The 21,867-nt window shown below is 40.9% G+C and overlaps 2 protein-coding genes across 2 annotated transcripts; both read left to right on the top strand.

The window, feature by feature from the left end:
• Positions 1-2,754: 2,754 nt before the first annotated feature.
• On the top strand, positions 2,755-10,454 carry LOC104698153 (serpin B10-like). The gene is made up of 8 exons (XM_010413335.4): positions 2,755-2,845; positions 3,941-4,112; positions 5,130-5,243; positions 6,839-6,973; positions 7,348-7,465; positions 7,834-7,976; positions 8,568-8,723; positions 9,542-10,454. Exons 2-8 carry the CDS (start codon positions 3,945-3,947, stop codon positions 9,944-9,946), a joined length of 1,239 nt encoding a protein of 412 aa, XP_010411637.1. The 5' UTR covers positions 2,755-2,845; positions 3,941-3,944; the 3' UTR covers positions 9,947-10,454.
• A 2,345-nt stretch (positions 10,455-12,799) lies between these two features.
• LOC104698152 (heterochromatin-associated protein MENT-like) lies at positions 12,800-20,555 on the top strand. The gene is made up of 8 exons (XM_010413334.4): positions 12,800-12,869; positions 14,133-14,309; positions 14,648-14,734; positions 15,149-15,286; positions 15,792-15,909; positions 16,610-16,752; positions 17,839-18,006; positions 19,052-20,555. The coding sequence occupies exons 2-8, from the start codon at positions 14,142-14,144 to the stop codon at positions 19,460-19,462; spliced, it is 1,233 nt and encodes a 410-aa protein (XP_010411636.4). The 5' UTR covers positions 12,800-12,869; positions 14,133-14,141; the 3' UTR covers positions 19,463-20,555.
• The last annotated feature ends 1,312 nt before the right edge of the window (positions 20,556-21,867 follow it).

Raw genomic sequence — 21,867 nt, 5'->3', positions numbered from 1 at the left:
AGCGCTTATCACTCTTACTATTGTCTCATTTTCTATGCCCCCATCCTCCTTAGTTTTTAAATTTAAATCACAGAGAGATTAAAAAAAAAAAAAAAAAAAAAATCACACCTACAAAGAGATTAAAATATTCTCAGATTTCAAAACCCTTCTCCTCCCCCTGCTCCTTGTATATCCTAAAATCCTTTTAAGACTTTGGGGACATTTAAATTCCTTTCATGTTTAAAATCTACTGGCCTGCTCTGGCTGAGTCAAAAACTTGAATAGAGTGCTCTGCTGGCTGAATCAGAAATTCTTCCCTGCCAAGTAAATAAACAGTGCTTTTACTTGTAAAAAACACTTGAGGATGTCAGGGAAACTGAAGAGCTTTCCTTCAAACACCACATTTTCTTCTGATCTACCTGAAATATAGAACACGTTAGTTCTGAATTAAATAAGATTTCCAAGAGCTATACAGAGTGGACAGCTAAAATAATCTACCAATGAGCATGAAAACCAGCCATGGAAAGTTGTACCCTAAAAATACTGTGTCAGAGCAGAAGCTACCATTTTTCTGTGACAGCAAGTCTTTTTCTCAAGACCCTTAAGAACTTTCATAGGGCACTTTATAATGTTCTGTTCAGACATCAAACACATCATCTACTCCTGAACCCAGGCACTAATGAACAGAGCAACACACTGTGTAGGAAAGTCAAAATGACGTGTGCAAAGTTACACTGAAACTGGAGGAACACAAAATGCCTTTATATAGCTGAGATTTGGCCAGGGCACTGGTATCCTGCCAATATTTGTCCTAACCAAATGGAAACATGAATGACTGCAGTGAAAGGGACCACAGGTTTACTTCCCACAGGAAGAACACTATTAACACAAATATAAGTCTTCTAGTGTGCTACTGTGTTGACTTGGTAAGGAGTGGGAGTGAGAGTACCACTGCTACTGAGTCAGCAGTAGCACCATCCAATGAGCTGTGTCCTCCAGTGATGCTAGTTTAAAGGGATATTAGAAAATATTATCAATCCATCACATTGATAAAGCATATTTTGTCTTCTGAGATGAGTATAATTTTAGTTACTCAGTGTTCTAAAAAGGTAGCTGTGAAACCTTGTGCAAAAGAACAAACCTCTCATTCAGCCTAACCCAGAATTTCTGTGTAAACAGAACACCCCAGTCACCTCTTGTAAGGCAGCAAGCAGTAGCACTAGTTAGCAAATTAAGTTCACCCCCGCTTTATAACCAGAAAACCCACAGCAATTGCTCTAAGGGATGAAGTCTTTTCAGGGTATCTATCACTCTTCAACAACAGGGCTAAATTTACAAGGATTACTCAAATCATTTATGCTTTGGAAACCATTTAAGGCCAATGTAAACAGATTACAGCTTTCCCAGGTGCAATGGGAGCAATTAGTTCTGCAGTGAATATCTCTCCTACACTATGCTGCTCTCTGGAAAACAATATATACATCTAATTACAACTCACACTGAAACATGCCCCTTTTGCATAGCTACCATTTCAAAATACCTGAGGGGCAGGAAAACACCATCCAATTAAAGTAATGTGGCTCCTCACAGGTAGGAAAACAACTTCAGCAAAGCTTTCAATTCCCAAGTTACATTGATATAGAAGTTTCACTATTGTCAAGGGATCCTTTGCAGCTGTACCCTCCTACACCCTGCACCAAATTTTGCAGGCATTTCCATGGTTCATTCCTCATCATGAGATCCTTCATGAAAACCTCTGCCCTGCAACATAAGTCCACGTTAAATGTATGCTCACAGACAGCAGGTGAGAAGAAAGCTCTCCAAATGGAGTTTATGTGGAGGAAACAGACCTTGTGAGTGAGTTCTGCTCAGTGTTGGGGAGGTATCAAATTCCTATTCAGGTTTTCAGGGCAGAGGTATCAACAGCGTAGAGAGAAAAAATTAAATAAAGGGCAAGGCAGGATTTTACAGGGTGTTTCAGTTAGGGGTCAGAGTGGGGATGGACAGATACAGGAAGGGCTACAGAAGCAGGAACAGCATGGTTGCAAGGAAAACCAGGGAAAGATGTATTTTAGTAGTCCAGGAAAGAAGAAAAAGAGGATTTGACAGAATATTCATTTCTGGAATGGAAAATAAAGAATAGATCTCTGATGTGCTACATGGGTCAAACAGCTTCCAGACTGGGTGGGGAAACAGAAATGAAATCTAATCTAAGACCTACACGAAGTTCAAGTGATGTTGCCCACTGTTAATACAAGCAAGGGTCTGGTGCCTGTCTCTGAACCTTCCCATCTCACAGTTACAGAGTTTCCCTGGCTGTACAGTCTTAGAATCCTTCAAGATTAACAAACCCCATTTTTCTAAAACAGAAACCCACCAGGAATGACAAATTCTTTCTCAGAAGGAAGTGGGCAGTAGAAAAAACTCACACACAAGAAGTCACTTTCCTTTTTTTCTGTCTGTTTCTAAGAGATAAATTCTGTTAGAAAAACCATAAAAGAAGTAGGTCAGCGACTGCCTTTTTTTAAACTCTCCAAACCACAAAAGAAAGATTGTTCAAAGTAGTGTGGATTCAAGTTGTTACTAGCCTGTTGCCACAAAAGTGTTTACAGAAATACTTAAGCAGTCAGTTTTGTAAAGCTCTTGTATGGTATCATTCTTACCATCATTTCACATCTTACTCTGAGGTGATTCAGTTCTTCCACAGGGATGTGGCCTACAGGGCATATTACATTGCAGAATTATGAGTCATAAAAACCTTTGCAGAACAGGCCAGGCACACTATAAATTCATCCTACCCTTCATGTGAGCTGCAGAAACCTTGGAGACACCCAGAGCAGCAGTGTTTCTCCCTGCACAAAATAAGGTACTGTAATGATTTCTAGACACTATTTATTTCACTTGTTCTTGACTGTTGTTGCTTTGTTGACAAATGCATAGGAAAAAAGGAAGCAGGTATTTGAACTGGAAACAACTAATGCTTGGAAAAGTAATTAACTAAGATTACACAGGCATAGTCTAGAAGATGAAGGTCTTAAAAACATACAGGAAGAGCAACTTATTGTTCAGAGTTCTGTAATTTCTAGAGCTCACTGACTAGCATATATATCATAGCAGACTAAGAACCGCTGTGTTTCTTAAGTCAGCTAATTTGTTCTTGTACTCTTTAGTCCCTAGAATTATCAGTTTAGCTCCTGGTTTGCAAGTTACTAGGGTCAAAAACTATCTTTTATTCTAAGGCCATCCTATACCAACTGAAATACTCTTAGTCCCTGACTAGAACCCTCAGCTAAACCTTCAAGGCAAATGATAAATAGCAGCCCTTGTGGCCTGTTGAATATGGAAAGCTTGTATTGCAGAAGAACTGGGAAGCTAGGATCTGGGCTGGTGCTGTAAGACAGGGTTTCAGAACATTTTTAAAAGTCAGAAAGGTAATTCAGGATGCTTAGCATGCAATAGTTGGGGCAGTGCTTGCTCAAGTAGAGGAAGGAGTGTTTTGTCTTGACCTAAAGGAATACTTTGACTGCTATTGTTACCAGGGTCTTGGTTCACTACAGAGATGAGCATCAAAAGGCTCTTGAACAAATTGAAGCATAACATTTTTCATAAGAGACAGTTTCTCAATAGTCTCTAGAGCCGGCTTTGCTGAATAATGCTATCAACTGTCACTCCAAGATTCTGTAAAGGACAGTGCAATAAATTTCCTGGTGAACAAATATGAAACACAGCTAGAGGCTGGTTCATCCCTAAAAATGATAGCTAGTGCCATCAGTGAAACAGGACATGCTAAACTTTATGTGACTTTATAATAGTTAATGCTCCTCATTCTTCATATAGGCAATTTTAGAAAGTCTTTAAATCACAAAAAAGTTCCAACAGTGAAGAGGAACTTCTAAACAAATAGCAATCATAGTTATTGTTTCGTTAATAGCATATTTTCTCCCTTTCTGTGCCACTTCAGGACAATGGATGCATTGAATAAAGCAAACACAAGCTTTGCTCTCGACTTTTTCAAACAGCAATGTCAGGAAGATGGTGACAAGAATATATTGTTCTCTCCTTGGAGTATTTCATCTGCCCTGGCTACTGTTTATTTGGGAGCCAAAGGTAACACTGCAGATCAGATGGCAAAGGTGAGTCTAGGCTTCAAAAAGTAGCTGTCTGAAAGAGTTGATCTCTTGGACTAATGTCCTCCATGCCAGAAATTTGCTGTGATGGAACAGAGGAAAGCCGTATTATGTATAGAGTTTTGAGGACTCTCCCCTAAAGTTATTTTAAATTTTACGCTTTGCTAAACATAAATCCACATCTACAAGATTAGAGAAAAACCACATTGAGACTACAACCCTTTCTTTGGGGTATGTATTTCACAGGCAAAATTACTGACTGAAATTGTCATGTCACACTTGTTCAAAGCTCGTGGTGTTGTCAGGGGACAGTGAGAACAGCCCCAATGCATGGTTACCAAACACCTAATGAAGGTACCTGGCTCCTGTTGTAGGAGGGGAGGTTTGTGAGTTTGCATCTGCTAAGGCAGAAGTTGTCCCACATGCTAAGGCAGTGACCTAACTCCTGATTTACAGGACAAAAGAGACCCAGTAGGGTAGAAAAGGAGTGATCTTCTGTTAGGATGAAGGGAAAACAAAACAAAACAAAGGGCACAGCTCTTCTGAAAACTGTTCCAAGGTTGGTTGCACCCCTCTGTTGCCTGGGTAGTGAACAAGCCCAGAGAAAGGGATTTAAGGCATGGAACTGCCTGCACAATTTTTCAGGCTTTCTGACACATAGCAGAGCTCCATTTAGATTTCTGCTTTGGTAGACTCCATCCGGAGGTGATTGGCTCTTTCCAGGTATTAACTGGTCATCCCAGAGCATAACTTAAAGCAGGCAGATTCCTCAATGAAGGCCACGTACATAAGAGTTTTTCCCTGCAGCCCTCAGCTTAGTTTGCAGAAGCCATTTTGTACACATGGGCATCAGGACCTAACCAAAGATTTCATATTCAGTAAGGACTGGACACAAGAACAAAATCTGAGCCAGACTCTCCTCATTACCAGTCCCCATGACATCACTGAAAAATGTCACTGAAAAATGTCACTGAAATAGCAAATTTTTTATTGTTACATTTATTATTTCTTTTCCTACTACAGGTACTTCACTTTAACAAAGCTGAAGGAGCCAAAAATGTCACCACAACCATAAGAATGCATGTCTACTCCAGAACAGAAGAGAGTCTATCAAATCGACGTGCATGTTTCCAGAAGGTATGTCACCCAAGCTGGTGATCAAGCTATGGGCATGGTCACATCTTCTCCTGCTTGTGTTTTCCTTCCACATTTACATTTGCTTATGTTTGTCTTTCTCAGATTTTGTGTACACAATTAATTGGTGCAGCATCCTGTGATACCTTCACCTAATGCAACACTTACTACGTGCTTCTCCCTTTTACACAGAATTGCACAATCTAACCTCAGATTTGCAAAATTTAACATTTGATGCTCAATTGATCTCTTGATCTATTTCTTTTAGCTCTGAGGGCAGATTTCTTTCTCAGACTATTACTATACAAAAGCTAGCACAGTTCTTACCTCAGAAACCTAATCCCAAGAAAAGAGTTGCTCTTCCATATATTTGATTACAGCATCACGACAACAAAAACCAGAACATTAACTTTTCCTGGTGACCTATGCATGATATGTTTCAGAAATTAGTCTCCATTTCAATCAAGAAGTTAACAATATAAATCTATGTCTTGGAATTTCCCAAAGTAGACCAGTTGCCCACAATAAATCTTAGAGAAATGGGAATCATTACATTCCTGAGCTAAATCTTTGCCATACTGGCAGGCGTCTTGTCCCAATGTATACATAATCTAACATAGCAGAAAAATACAGAAAAGCAAATGGAATTCCTCTGAGTTGATAGTTTTCCTCACTGACAATTCAAACATGGTGATGTCAAACTCTTCTTCCTGCTCTTTTCAATCATCCTTATTCTTTAGGGGGGTGAGCTGCTTCCCTGCAGTCTGCCCACAAAACCCCAACTGCTGCTAGTTTTGATGAATGGATCTGCATCCCACAGCCAAATCCCATGTTGGGAAGATTTATTTTAGGTTTTATGTCAACATCTCATTTGCACTGCATGAACAGGAGAGGGATTGCTCCTCATGAGTAACGCTTGCCCGAACTGTAAGAATTACAGAGTGCTATGGGTTCTAACACTCTGAAGATTTAAGGGTCTGTTCGTGCCTCTGATTCTGATATAACTGTGACGTGAATACAGCACAGGCACAGACTTTTAGTTTACTAATTCAGAGCTTCTTCCTTGAGCTCATTGGAGAGTCTGAGCCCACATCCATTTAATCCTGTCACTTCAATATAAAGAATTTACTGCAATTACTGAAACATTAAAAAAAAACGAACCACAAAATACTAAGAGAGAGATTAAGAAATTCAGAGGCAAACCTTCCATGTAACACTTCAGACTTTCATAAATTAAGGGAGCAATAGAGCCAAATCTTTGTGCATTGTGTAAGAATTACTCTCTGACTCTCATTTTCTGAATATCCAAAGTTTCACAATCTCCACTTACAAACCCTCAAATATTTTACATAGTTCAGGCTCTTAACACTTGCATTCCAAGATGCCCACAGTGTCTATGCCGCATCTGCAAATTCTAATACTTTAAAATGATTCTTTTAATAGCTGTCCAGTTTAGAGCACTTCTTCTGTTGTAATAAAGGTAACAGATCACCTGAAGAGAAATAATTTATTTGGATTTGTGTGAAGGAAAAAACTGAGATTTTTACACAACAGATGAAAAATGTCCTCTTTTTTTTTTTTTTTTCTCTTTCTTCAAGACAGAAGTTGGCAAATCAGACAATATCCATACTGGATTTAAAGCACTCAGCTTTGAAATCAACCAACCCACTAAAAATTACCTGCTTAAAAGTGTCAGCCAGTTATATGGAGAAAAATCATTGCCTTTCAGTAAGGTAAGACTTTTATTCAGATTATGCAGTGTCATTTAATCTTCATGATCTACCTATGGCAACATAAGCCATATACTTTTAAATATTTTCACTACATTTGCAAATTATGCTATTATCCTTAATGTGAATACTTTCTAGGATACTTTTCCTTAGACTTTGGGCATAAAATTTTAGTTTTTTTGGGTGTGTACCTAATCTCACAGTGATTTTTATATGTAGTTAGATGAGAATGTTTAAATTGAATGTTTCCATTAAAAAATACTTTGTTCCTTTGAGAAAACACTGTGCTTGTGTCCACATAATTTTTATCTCTTGCTGTAGTAGTACTCATATTGGCAGGCAACAAACCTAAGTCAGGTGTCTCTCTTGCACTGCAGGAATACTTACTGTTAGCCAAGAGATATTACAGTGCAGAGCCACAGTCAGTCGACTTTGTGGGAGCAGCAGATGAAATCAGGAGAGACATCAATTCCAGTGTGGAACAACAGACTGAAGGTAAGTTCCAGCCTCTCCTCTCCAAATCAAAAAGAAGCCATTTTAGCTTCTCTGTACCCATGGGACCCATGGCAGGTAAACAATTCACCTCAGAAAGGTAAATCAGACTTTTCTAAATTACTCATCTACTGACAAACTCTTACTGAAATTAGTGTCCTCCATCTCAATGTATGAGGAATATGCCTTATTCTTCTTTGTGTAAATCAAGATTACCCCAGTAACTACATATTTGCGAGGAATCTCAAGACAGATGGGTGCTATGGCAGCACTTAATATTTCCATGGTTTATATCCCCAAAAACTGTGCCAGCACTTAAACTGAAACAATGAAACTGCACAGATGTGTGAATGTCCCTCTGTTTTCTCTAGGTAAAATCCAAAATCTGCTGCCTCCTGGATCTGTAGATTCACTCACGAGGCTAGTCCTGATAAACGCACTCTACTTCAAAGGAAACTGGGCAACAAAGTTTGAAGCTGAAGCTACCAGGCAGAGACCTTTCAGAATAAACATGGTATGGCAATATACTGCCCTATTTCCTACACTGCAGGTGGAAAAACCTGAAAAAGATGGGGGGGGGGGGGGGAGCCAGGTGGTAGAAATCCTGTCGCCCTTTAAATCCATGTGGCATGACAGTTATTTCATTTAAAGCATACACTGTATTTTCTTCACCACACCTTCAGCACTAAGACTGCACACACATACCTGGCCCTGAGCCACAAGTAAGTTGTCAGAAGCTGACTTCAAACAAGCTTCCATTCTCTGAAGGCAGGAAAAACAAAGAGGTGAACAAAACTGAATGGGTTAGTTTTTTACATTTTCACTTTTAACCATTCAACAAATCAGAGTGGCATAGAGTTTCCTATAATTGGTGTCATCTGAGACAGCTCAGACAGCAGGCCATGCCTCCCAGTTCCTTTCCAGAAGAGCAGGGGTCCTCTGAAGATCCTGTGTTCTGTGTCCTGCCCATAAGGATGTCTCAGACACATTGGGCAGTTTGTAGAGGACTTATTGTATTTACAATAAACATGCACTGTGCTACTTTAACTCAGTCCTTTTACTGTTCAGAGTACAAATGTAAAACATTTGATTTGATTTGTTGCAGCATACAACTAAACCAGTGCCCATGATGTACCTGAGAGATAAGTTTAACTTAAACTACATAGAATCAGTTCAGGCTGATGTTCTTGAGCTTCCATACGTCAACAATGACCTCAGCATGTTTATCCTGCTACCAAGTGACATCGCTGGCTTACAAAAGGTAAAAAACCTGAGAATCATGCAAAAAAGTAAGAGTGACATTATTTACTTACTTTATGCATGTGTGAGGTAAAATACCAAGCTGCAGTCATGTGTCCAGGAAGGAGGGTAATGATCAGGCTCAAGGTAACACAAATCCCAAATCTGGTTTACTACTGTGAGCTTGAAGCTCTTGGAGCTCAGAATATATTTCTTAGTCTTGGAAGCTAGCATGTCTGTGGTTTCTAATGTTGATCAGTCCCGGAAACAGGTAACCCAAACCCCATAAGATTGCTCCTTTTCCAGCCAAACAAAAAGGAGGACAGAAAACCAGCACTGCTGAGATCCACTGTCTGCACCAATTTGGACAGATGTGATTTCATTCCAAAAAAACCCCACCAAAAATTGGGCAGCCTCTGTTATGTTCAGACCTAGGTGGACACTGCCACCTTCTGTAAAAAGTGTCTGATTCTGCCTTTGGATAACAAACCCTTAAGAAATTGTCATTTATAAGGTGTGTGTGTTTGGGAGGGGAAGCTCTTTTCAGTAAATTCTAAAATGTGGGGAAAACAGCCCTGGGACCAGAGAACCAACTAGACTATTGTAGCTCTGCTATATTCCCTGACAGTTACTGAGAACAGTTCAAATACTGCATTGATATACAATAGAAAAACATTCTCCTTTAGTCAAAAAGATCTCCAAACTGTTTCATTACTGTTTTTCTTGTACTCTTACAAGCTCTTGAAAAGTTCTGCATTTAAGAAAAGAGAAGAAATAGCCCTTGGGGCACAGGTTTTTGAACATTTTTTAATTTTCTAATTTTCTTTTTACTAACTGCAGCTAGAAAGAGAATTGACCTTTGAAAACTTGTCTGCATGGACCAATCCAGAACTAATGGAGAAAATGAACATGGAAGTTTATCTGCCCAGGTTCACGTTAGAAGAGAAATACGACCTCAAATCTACTTTGAGCAGGATGGGCATACAAGATGCCTTCACAGAAGGTCAAGCTGATTTCACAGCAATGTCCAAGACTGGTGATCTGTTTTTGTCACAAGTTTTTCACAAGTGTTACCTGGAAGTCAATGAAGAAGGCACAGAGGCAGCAGCTGCCAGTTCAGCAACACTGGCATCACGAAGTCTTGGTGCTACTGTTATCTTTGTGGCAGATCACCCTTTCTTCTTCTTTATCAGGCACAACAAGACCAAGACTATCCTCTTCTTGGGAAGGTTTTCTTCCCCGTAGAAACTCGATTACTAAACAGGTTATTGCAACAACAACAATGAACTAAATACACACCACAAGGATCATCTCAATAGTCTGTGCACTTCTTAATTTTCCTGTACTGTTGACAAATCTCTCAATGTTAGAAGAGAGTATTTATTAAAAATAACCTCAAATTCATGCCTCTGGGTCATTTTCCTAGCCAAAGAACCCCAAAATGCTAGCACTACACTGCAAGTACCCAACTGTGTAAAGAACATTACTGTGTCTTTTCAGCACTTTCTGAACCAGAGCATCCACAATTCAGAACAGACTGCACTGATCATTTTAAATATACTTGTTTTGGTACCTAAGAAGCAAAGAAACAGGAAAATCTCCCTGCTCTTGTTGCTGCCTCTCGATTGTTTCAGCTCATGCTGATGCTCCCCAGGAAGGCTACCTCACCCACATTCTTGTCAGCTTTTTACCAACTTTGCAGCCTGGCAGAGCTGGTAATGAAATAAACCTGCAAAATCCTCTGTGTTCCTGATATTGGTGCTTCTTTTTCTCTCTAAAAGGGGCCAACACATGTACTTTCTAATCTCTGTCCCACAGAAATTGAAAAACATGTAACAACACTATAGAACTGGAGGGAACTTTCTCCTTTGTAACCTTTCACCCATACTACACTGTTTCCAGCCTAGCACTGCACTGCTTTGCCCTCATTTTACTTTGCCACTTACTTTACTGGTTTGAGGCAAGATCAAATGGGAGAATCAAGTCTAATACTAATATAAGTAATACTAAAGCCCTAAGTGCTTTCTGGAAGACAAATATGAATGTCCCAGGTCATACTTACTCCTGCCACAGCTCCTTCTCCTAAGAGAGTGTCCTGATCACTCATGCATGTTTGCAGGGAATGATCCTGACTATCTGAATTCACAACAGAGAGCAAAGGACCAAGTTTCTTAATGGACTTGCACGCAACAACAGCATCTTACTAGAAAAACATCTTCTTGAAACAGCAGGACTCCCTTTTCCTGGCAGAGAAGAGACTGCTGACTGTCACTCAGTCCTTTCTCTTTTCTTTCAAGTGGTCAGCTGCTTCCAGGGTCCCTTCTGGCTCTGACTTTCCAAACGGGAAGGAACATAGGAAAAGTGTCATGAAGCAAGTGCTATCCCTATAGAGTCCCAAGAGGATTGCCTTCTGCCTGTCTCAGTCTTGAAACATAACACTGGATCCCTGTGCATTCATGTCCAGTTCCATGCTCTCCTTCACCTCATGGAAGAGCTGCATGTCCCCATGGACAAGCCTCTTAAGCACTTCCTGATATGCCTTGGGAATAAAGAAAGAAAGGCCACACCTGAAAGGCCAAGGAGGCACAAAACCATGACAACAAGCACACAAACTCACTCAGGCCTTTAAAGTCCATGGAAATGTGAGTCACCTTTTCTCTCTCCTTCACTATTTTAAGCATGATTGCAAAGATGACCCACTTGAAGTCCTTTTGGCAGTGCCAGATCATTACTGAGTGGCAATGGCCACAACAGTGAAAGGTGAGTGGTACATTAGAGAACAACTCTTTCCCATGTTGAGCAGCAGTACACTGCAGAAGGTTGCTCAGAGAGATTGTGGAATTTACATCACTGGAAGGGCTATGGCTAACCTCATCTACTCATGGCCCTGCTCCAAGCACAAGGTTGATCTCTGGATGCCCCTTTCAACTAATAAGTGTGATTTTTTTTTTTCTCTCTTGTCAAAAGCCACTCTGCCTTGCCATCTCCCTTTCTAATCCTGCATGGCATACTTGCATCTTAACTAGCAAAGGCAGCTAGCTTGCTCACAGCATATATCTTTGGGACTTGGGAGTCTCCTGGTTTGGGCTTTCCCACCACCTAACCATTCAGTTGACTTATCTCCTATCCAGATTTCTTGAGGACTTATTCACCATACTGAAACTAGCACTTGTTTAATTTCTGTAATTTCTTCACTGCCTTGCACAACATTGATTTCTGCCATTTTTTGGAATTCTTAACCCGCTCTGTTTCTGTAATCAGGCTTGCAGCAAAATGTTTAGCACACAGTAGAGTTTCCTTCCCTTCCTTCACCTTTCTCTGCCCTCCAGGGTCTTACAGTTGTTGCCACCACTTTCTTCTTTCATCACTGCCTCTCTTATGGGATTGTCGAGTGACAACTCCTGTGCCATGTTTGCCTCCACTGTACTTTTTCTCTCTGTCCTTGTTCGGGCCCTTCAAATAGGGTTGTTTCAGCTCTTGCCCTCCTCCTTACTGTGCAGTAACTCAGGGTTTTGCAGTATTTGTCTCAAATGATTCCCAGGCATAGCTGCAATGAGATTTCTTCACCAACACAACCAGTGGGGTGTCCATCCTTTACCCTCCTTCATCACTTTGCCTCTGTCTGTGCTCCTAATGATCTTCAATCTGAAGCTGGACTCCCATGTCCAATTCAATCACTAGGTTTGGTGTTTTATGCTGAGGTACTGCATTTGAAACCCAGGAGTCACAGAGAGGAGAATCAGACCCTCAGTATCTGCTTAAATCCAGAAGCCAAAACCAACTATTGTATAAACTTTTTAGTAGTCACTTATTTTAAACAACGGAGCAGTTATCTCCACAACACCAGAAAACCTTTGGAATGGGCAACTTGCTTTGCTATCCTGTCAGTAGGCTATTGTGGTGCAAAAACAGACCTGATTTTAATTCCATTGTCCTTTTGGAATGTCTAAACATGAAAAGTGACCAGGACAACAAAGAGGCCAAAATTACGTAAGACCTTTTGGGGATGTTGTAGAAAGGAACTTTGGGTAGGTGGAAGCAACCTGCACGTGGATAAAAAGGAAAGGGAGGGGCAAGCAGTACTATATTTCTTAATTTAAAAATTGCTTAATGCACAAACACAGAACCTGAGGACAAGACCTAAGTCTTCTCTCTCACAGGATTAAAGGTAAATATTTAAATTAATTTAAGTAAAATTTATGATGTTTTTAGAAAGCAACCTGTGCCATGCATGACTGTGTGGGTAAATGACTTTACCATATCAATGTTATAATGCAGTAATCTTGCCTTGTGTTTTTCTAAATGTCAACCATTAGAGAATATAAATCTGTGAGCCTAAGGAAAACTGCTAATTTGGGGCAGAATTATTCACAGGCAGGAAAGTTTTCTTAGGACAGTGACTGCATTACAATTAAAATCTTCATTTTGATAAAGGAATTCTGTACTTGAGGTGAAGGCACAGCACTGCTCATCATCAGAGACTCAGAGGAGTATTCACTAGTTGAAAACAGAAATTCCCATCCTGATGGTCTCTTGGTTGTGTTCTCCAATGAAAGAAAATCACTCTGTGGTACAGATTTGGTCCTGAGGGTGCAGTGACTGCCAGAAAGAATGTAGTTGTTTGAAAACCAAACACTTGATAAATACCTGCAGACTACAGAGATTGCCCCACAATTTCTGTTGCTCCTTTCCACAGATACAAAAATTAGCAACAACAACAACAGCAGCAGCAACAATAATATAAGCATTTCCGGTCTCTTGAGTAGTAAATTACATGAGACAGGTATTACTGGGTATCTTAAAGTCCGGAGTACTCATAACCCCAAGGCATCTGGCAGTTTCTGGGGAAAACAAAATTCCTGGAACATACAGAAGAGGTGGTAGGTGTACACAATGAATAAAACTGCATCAGTCTAAATGGAAACAACAGATTTGTTGATCATGAAACTACTCAGAATAGGTGGCTGGCCAGAAAAAGCAAATGAGCCTAAAAATTATGCCTAAATCCTTTCACAGTATCAGCTGTCAATTCTATACAGATCCAAAATGTAGTAGTGGGAAACTCGAGCATGTTGTGAACCAATACTAAAAATGCATATGAATTCCCATAGCTTTGATAAATCATTAGTTAAGGACAAAAAAATAAAAGAAATACAGAGGTTACAAGTCTGCACATCTTTGAAAATCAAAGGCAGAAAGAAATACAAAGAAAACTGCAGCTGTATAAAAGAGGACGAAAAACCTAGAAGACATTGCTGTTTCTAACAGGTGACAAACAGTATCTGTGTGGAAGAGAAATATAAAACTATGCTATTAGTTTTAGTGGTTGTAAATGGATTGTGTTGCATATGGAACATTTCTCACTAATGTGTACTGTGTACAAAATTATAAATATTCAAATAGTACAATTCTGCCTTTTACCTCCTTCCAGGTTGCAAAAATGGAAGTGGTCTCAACATCAGTTGGCAAGTTTACAGTTGATCTTTTCAACAAGCTGAATGAGACCAACAAGGGAAAAAACATTTTCTTTTCCCCTTGGAGCATATCAGCTGCTCTGGCTCTGACATACCTGGGAGCAAAAGGGACTACAGCAACTGAGATGGCAGAGGTAGGTTGCTTTTGTACTATTATCGTGGGGAGAACCATTTGGATTTGCACAAACACTTTCCTGTTGTTGGGAGAAACAGGGAGGGAGTTCTACCTTGCAGCATGCAGACAGGAGCACTGTGTTGGTGGTCTGGGAGGGGGATGGTGCTACTCATTGTTATTCCATGGGATTTATCATCACTACACCTTCAGCATCCCTTTTATTAGTCACCTAAGCAGCAGGGAGCATAGTGAGTTATCACAAGGAGTGAAACATGACAACCATTTGATCCCCATTCAGCTTTAAGTCTCACAAGGTCCTTCATGCCTATTTCTTACCTTTGGAAACTCTGCTTGCAGGTTCTTCATTTCACCCAGGGAGCAGGAGCTGAAGCCTCCTCTTCTGTGGCCAGGCCTTCTCGGGGGAGACCAAAGAGAAGAAAATTGGTATCCATTAGTACTGAAACTCCATGATAAAGAACCTCCAGAATCAAAATGTCCAGATAGGTCTTTAGGAGTCCAGTATTTATTGTCTGCACCCCTCTTTAAAGTACCTTTAAAGTACCTACTTTAAAGTACAAACCCCAACCATACTTCAGAACAGGTTGAAGTCCAGTTCCTTTCACTCAGATTCAGAAGCGTGACAGGATGAGTCACTGGGATAGTCTGGAAGGTTTGTTATATGTCAAGTCAGTTAAACCAGTCATGAACAGAGCCCTGCAAGTTTCAGTGATGCTGAACTTGGAAAAATAAAAATTAAGAAAGACAAACCCAAATCCCTCTCCCACATACATTGCTTAGCACGTTTTGAAAGTTTCATGCGAAAATGAAATTGCTGAACGTTTGGTTTCTTTTTCCAAGGATCCTGAGAACAAGCAAGCTGCAGATATCCATTCTGGCTTCAAGAAGGTCCTCTCTGCCATCAACAAACCCAGAAGCACCTACTCACTGAGAAGTGCCAACCGCATTTATGTGGAAAAAACCTTCCTATTAGTGCCTGTAAGTTAAATGTCAGAGAGGAGTACAACAAAGTGCAAAGAATACTTAGCTTTTTAATTACTTGCCATCAATAGAACAGGTCTGAAGCTGACCTTGAATATTGCAAATCAGAGCTCTGGACTCCAGTGATAAGCTTAACTGGAAAATACCAGTTGGTCTGCTTACAGAATTTAAGGATACGTTGTCCATTGACTGTATTGTAGGGATTCCTTTTCATGCAGTGTACTTATAGTATTGGAACCCCCGATATATAAAATTGTAAATAGACACCCATAGCAGGTGCAGAGCCTTTCTCGCTTTTCCAGATAAAATTTGGAACAAAAGATGGGAAAATTCTGTTCTTTGGTTATTTCTTAATTGTTAACCCACAGTCCAGCAGAGAGTAACAATCAGAATCCTGCAGCCCTCTAGGCCCAAGAATAAGAGTGAACAACTCTTTGGAACAGAAAAATAGTATATTTCTCTAGGACGGAACTTTTTTGTTCACTTTTTTGTTATTTTTCAGACATACATACAGCTCAGTAAGAACTACTACAAAGCAGAGCCACACAAGGTTAACTTTAAGACAGCACCAGAACAGTCTGGAAAGGAAATCAATGCTTGGGTTGAAAAACAAACTGAGGGTAAGCTGGGCTTAGTCCCAACATCTTTGCTCTCCCACAAAGTCAGTCTGCCATTTCCTTTGGGCAGGTGCCCTTGCTTCCCCAGGTGCTACTGCAGCAGCCAGGTCATGCCTTCTGATGTGGATGTGGGCAGTGAGCAGAGATGTGGTGGGGGAACAGAGAAAGAGCCACACATTTAAGCAGCTTCAAATACCTGATCCGGACCTCAGTGAGCTCCTTGGGGAGATTCCCATTGACTCTGCTGTGCTCTGCAGCAGCCGCTCCTCAGGCACAACTGTGCCCTGGTGCTGTACCCATGCACTGCTGGCAGAGCAGAGGGCAGAGACACCTCTGCCCACCAGCACGCTCCAGGACAGGTGGGGATACCTGCCTTGTTGTACCACCCTGCACTGGGCAGAGGTGTTCCTCCTTCTACCTGGTGTAACCAGCCAGCGAGGCTTTCTGCTTCTAGCTGCTTGCCATGTAGTTGAGGCATTTTTGGAGGAAGGAGTAAATGCCTGTCAGTTAGCCAGGAGGACAGGTCAGTAAACAGCTTTGGAGTCTGTAAAGAAATGCATTGATTTATGTCAGGGGAGCATTTTAGGGAGTAAGGCACTGAGGTGTGGACTTTTTACTAAGAAGCTGAACTGAGAGAAAAACTGATCAAAATGTCCTCACTGTGCTATGCTGGAATGAAACCTGACTCTTCTGGTTTCAAAAGGAAAAATCAAGAATTTGCTGGGTCCACGAGATGTGACAAACTCCACCAAGCTGATCCTGATAAATGCCATTTACTTCAAGGCAGAATGGGAAGTGAAATTTAAGGCAGAAGCTACAGAGGTGCAACCCTTCCGACTGAGCAAGGTAAGTTCCTCCTGTATTGGTCTTACTGTAAACAACCAGATCACAACAGCTATTGCTGAAATCTTTCCATTTCGTAAGTCTTTTAGGTATCCCTGTGGTAACTAGACTGTGAAAAGCTGGTTACAGCAAAATCTGTCAGTGGTCAGCTCACTGAAGCATTAGGATGTGCTCAGGTAAATGTTAGTGAGCTCCAGATAACAGCTATTGTTTCCAAAAGCACTACAGTCATTTATGACCTTTTCATAAAACAGTGCTAAAAATGACTAAATTGTAAAAACATGATTTTGAGAGTCCAGGCTTCATGGATGGGAGCTACGTGGCGTGTCACAGGTGAGTATGGTACCAGGCCTCTGCACCGTGCAGCCAGGCTGGGCACAACCATTCCTGCTCAGATACAGCTGCAACAGGGTGCCCTGAACTGGTGCATGGCTGCATGAGACTAGAAGCAGTATTAATGGCATGTATGCAGAAGAGATGTTAATGAATTCACAGTTACAGACAAGAACTCTGTGCAACTTCCACAAAGTGTACCTTCTGCCTCCTGATTATGGTCTGCTTCCTTGAATGGAGGGATGTAAATGTTAAGGGAGGTTACATACTCTTGACAAGGTGTCTGCTTGCCAGGAACTCCTCTCATCAGAAGCCCTTTTGCTCTGACACTACTGTTACCTTTTGTCAAGCAATCAGCTGGTCACCTTTTATCACCAGACAGAGGAGACAACTGATAAACTGCACAACACTCATCCTCTTAAACCACAGCCATTTTTCTGCCAGTGTTGTAAGGCCATACCCCATGCCTGCTCCATACCCCTAAGCCCTACAGACATTTCTAACTCTCTTTCTCCTTCCTCCTTGGGCATGTTTTGGGGAGAAGAGAAAAATCTCTCAGTTCAGCCCCCACCAAAAGCTTTGGGACAGATGCCAAGATAAGCAATATTGTCCAGTCAAGAAAAGCTTTGGGAAATGGATGATAAATCACTGTTTTAAAAGCTGCTTATAAAGGTTTCCTCTCTCTGCACTGCACTGAGACATCATCATCCTTCCATTCAAGGAATGATTTCTTACTTATAAATGAATAATTTCCAGAACAAGACCAAGCCTGTAAAGATGATGTACATGAGAAATACATTTCCAGTTCTCATCATGGAGACAATGAATTTCAAAATGATTGAATTGCCATATATGCAACGCGAACTCAGTATGTTCATCCTCCTTCCTGATGACATCAAAGACAACACTACGGGTCTCGAACAGGTAAGAAAGCATGCTACAACCATTTCGTATTACTGCTCAGTCATTAAAAAAAAAGGGTAGGCTGACAATCATATCTCCCTTTCTGAGGACACGCTGTCATGCTGTTTGGCCTCCTCCACTAGCTGAATTAATTTTCTTTAATACTTATCTAATCCCAAGAAAGTTCTTCCATGCTCAGCACCCTTAGTTTGGTAGGAACTGAAGAGAGTCAACACTGCATCATCAGATGGTCAGCTCTTCAGTAGCCCCTGGACTGACACCCAATCTTACATGATCTGTAAGGGTTAAATCTCCCTTCCTTGCACATTTAGGAAAGACACCATCCCACAAGAAGACACAGGTTCTTCCTGAGATGACACCTTTTTTCCATGGGCTGGAAGGTTATTTCCATATTGTTCCCACTCTTTCTCCCCCTCTCCCTCCCACCATTTGTCTGCTCTATGAAAAACTAAGATTTTGGTGAGACTGCATTTGCTACAATAATGAGATCTGCTACTGTAGTTACTACAATTCCAAGATTGTTAAATTCTTGGAGTCTATACCATTCATGCTTTCCTCCATTTGATCTGAGCTGAAATCTGGTGGTGTAGTGCCCAGGACACAGAGTAGCAGTTTGTTTCACAGAAAGCACTTTGTTTCAAAGCTGTCAAGGAAATATGTTCAATAATATTAACACCTGTTTTTATAGAGCTGGACCAAACCACGTGCCACACAGCAATTTTATTCACATCAGGACTGAAGTAAAAGAGAGGAAAGAACTACCACGGGGGATGGCAGCTGTTGATTGCCCTTCCCATCTCTCTTTTGCAATGAATTTGGAAAGGGTGCTGTTCAAAACTTTGCAGCATTAAGACTCAAATATTTGTTGCACACCCTGTCTCTGATCATCAGTAAAACCAGTTTCTATTACATGCTTTCAGCTAAATGTTAAATTTGCTATTTAAAATGTTTAATTCATTACATTGCCATAAAATTGATTAATTCATAGTTAATTAATTGTTTTTCCCCTGCAAACACCAAGTTCCTTTTCTTTCTTAAACGATAGCTGGAAAGAGAACTGAAGTATGAGAAGCTGTCCGAATGGACTGATTCCAAGAAGATGACCGAGACTCTTGTGGATCTGTACCTACCTAAATTCAAAATGGAAGAGAGATATGACCTCAGTAGTAATCTGATCGGGATGGGAATGCGCAATGCCTTCAGCATCAATGCTGATTTCAGTGGAATGGTTGAGGATAAAGTGATGATCTCCAAAGTTCTTCACAAGTCTTTTGTTGCAGTTGATGAGAAGGGCACCGAGGCAGCTGCTGCTACTGCTGTCATTATAGAAGTAACAAGTCCACCTGTTAGCCATGCTCTGAAATTTAAGGTTGACCACCCTTTCTACTTCTTCATCAGACACAACAAGTCCAAGAGCATCCTGTTTTTTGGTAGATTCTGCTCTCCTCTAGAATGAATTATTACTTGCTCTCAGACAGCCGCCAAGGTTCACTGTTCAATGGAACAATGTGAACTGCAGTGTTAAAATCGCAATCTTAAGCCATGTAACCACATTTATTGAAAGTGATTGCTCTTTTCCTTCCACCCCAACCCCCTCAAAGAAGGCAGCATCCAGAAACCATCCTGAGCCATCATAAGAACACCCCTCTACTGCTCTTTTCCATTGTCCTAATGAGACAGTCCTAAACAGAGAAGAAAGTGAAGAATTTTGCTCCCTTTTATCAAATCTGTTCTTCTGGCTTTGTTGTTTAAAAGCAAGGTGGAGTCACAAAGCTCTCTGCACACAGGCCATCATCTAGCTCTATGTCAAATGCTGACTTCAAGGGACATGCAGTTCATTCTCTTGACTCTCCCAGAGAGGAAAAAGAGCCCCCAAAAGAAAAAAACTTCTAGAGATCTGTATGCTCTTTTTGCTCTCTTTTCCCCACTGGGATACCTGCATTTGTACTACAATGCTATTTCATAACCTTAATTTCAAATTTGTGACTGTTGGAAATTAACAAAATTTAATACAAATCCAGAATAATCTCAGAATGCCCCTTACCATCCCTTGTCTCACCACATGTATATAAACACATCACATTCATTTTCTCCTGCTCTTTCAGCTTCCAGAAAAAGTAAGGCTGTGTGGGAAAATTGTCCAACCCTTAATACTAAATTGCTGACCTCTAATCACGTTGCATTTTTTCCTCATTTTTCTAAACTCTGTAGTTTAAGGTTGCCGAGATTTCCAACCAGCAAAAATGCTAAGAAAATGATGAGCAACATGCCTTCTCACCACCTTTTACTGATATGTAATCTAAACCTGTTAGAATTTAAATCTGCTTCCTCTTTTTAATTTTACTTAATTATACCTGTTTCCTGGTTAATATCTGCAAAGCTTCCTTGCCACCTGTAATATTGACCAATGTTTGATTGGTACCTTATGAGTGCATCTCAGCAAAGGTATTAATGATGTTGACAGAAACACCAGGGAAATTTTGATTTTGATTAACGCTATCCTTATTATTTTACCATGAGCTGCATTTAATAAAATAAATTAACTTGAAGTTGTGTTTGTGTTATTCAAGACATTAAATTACTTGGTTCTCTTAGGACATCCTGCAATCTGCACCACTGGAGCAAGTGTCCATTCTTGTCATTCCAAATCAACCACCACAGTCTCCCAGCTGACAAAGCTGAGAAACTTTAATACACTGGTGTCTTATTTTCACTAGGTTTCAAATAGGCCTCCAAACACTGTTATTCTGCATGCCATCCTAGGCATTTACTAAACATACCTGTCATGACACACTAAAAATAAGCAGTCTGACTAGAGGCTATGGCCCAAAACAGCACCTTCTAAATACCCCTTTTGCCCATGTTCAACAGTGAACAAGCAACGTGAAAAAAGTGAACCTTCCACACATCCCTCTTGCCCATGTACAATAATGAACAAGCCATGCTGTACTGGCAGCATCAGTTCCCCCTGATGGCTTGGGAGGGCAGCACTTGTGTTATCCATGTGGCCATAAGGAATAGCATAAAGTTTTGCAGCCATTGTGGTAGTCCAACTACATGTCAGAGAACATTACGTAAGAAAACAGGATTTGAATGCAGGAGGGAGGTACTTTAAAAGCATTTACTCTCAACAAAATTCCACCTGTAATTACAACTCACTCCACCTCCCCAAAAGGCATTCTGTTTGGAACTACATCTCCCTTCAACAAAGTATATCCACATCTTCCTCCCTGTACAAAGTACTGCTTCTAAAATCAGTGCCCTCCCTTACCTGTAACCCACAGCTTAGTTGCCAGTGCCTCAGGACCTACCCCAGCGCAGCCCAGATGTGTGCTATTGACTCAGCTTTAATGAGAAGTTTGTTCTTTAGATGTGGAAGAACATGTAAATGAAGGCTGTGAAAAACAAGAAAAGGGAAAACAGAACCTCTGAGGCTCTCTGAGGAACTGCAGCACAGTGACTGCCAGCTGGCGAGAGGTGCAAAGGGTCAAACACGCTGGGTTGGGTACCAAGCCACTCCCAGCCTCACCTTTCTTGAAGAGTATACAATCCAGTGTAAGACTTGGAATACAGGTGAGAAGTGTGAAAGAGAAGGAAAGGTAAGTCTCTGCAGAGCTCATCTACTGCAAGCAACACTGGAGCTGCTTCATTTGTGCCTCCCTGCTTTATTTTCATGGTAACCAGCATGTGGCTCTCAGGTCAGGCTACCCCTTATAGAACCAGAGAATTGTCAGGGTAGAAGTGGCCACTTGAGATCATCTGGTCTCACCCACTATACAAACAGGCTAAGCCAGTGATGGTTGCCCAGGACCATATCCAGTTGGATTTTGAATACCTGCCTCCACCAACAGAGGCTACACA

Source organism: Corvus cornix, chromosome 2 (assembly GCF_000738735.6).
Source record: "Corvus cornix cornix isolate S_Up_H32 chromosome 2, ASM73873v5, whole genome shotgun sequence".
Classification (NCBI taxonomy): Eukaryota; Metazoa; Chordata; class Aves; order Passeriformes; family Corvidae; genus Corvus; species Corvus cornix.
The sequence above is the reverse complement of the archived record's forward strand: the minus strand, read 5'-3'. Positions and strand labels throughout refer to the sequence as shown.

What these genes read in the sequence shown, in the direction of transcription:
- LOC104698152 (XM_010413334.4), top strand. Translation starts at nt 14,142, where the DNA reads ATGGAAGTGGTCTCAACATCAGTTGGCAAGTTTACAGTTGATCTTTTC. An exon ending in AAACCTTCCTATTAGTGCCT is followed by an intron (nt 15,287 to 15,791) that starts GTAAGTTAAATG and finishes GTTATTTTTCAG; the next exon opens with ACATACATACAGCTCAGTAA. An exon ending in ACACTACGGGTCTCGAACAG is followed by an intron (nt 18,007 to 19,051) that starts GTAAGAAAGCAT and finishes CTTAAACGATAG; the next exon opens with CTGGAAAGAGAACTGAAGTA.
- LOC104698153 (XM_010413335.4), top strand. Translation starts at nt 3,945, where the DNA reads ATGGATGCATTGAATAAAGCAAACACAAGCTTTGCTCTCGACTTTTTC. An exon ending in GACGTGCATGTTTCCAGAAG is followed by an intron (nt 5,244 to 6,838) that starts GTATGTCACCCA and finishes TCTTTCTTCAAG; the next exon opens with ACAGAAGTTGGCAAATCAGA. An exon ending in TGTGGAACAACAGACTGAAG is followed by an intron (nt 7,466 to 7,833) that starts GTAAGTTCCAGC and finishes TGTTTTCTCTAG; the next exon opens with GTAAAATCCAAAATCTGCTG.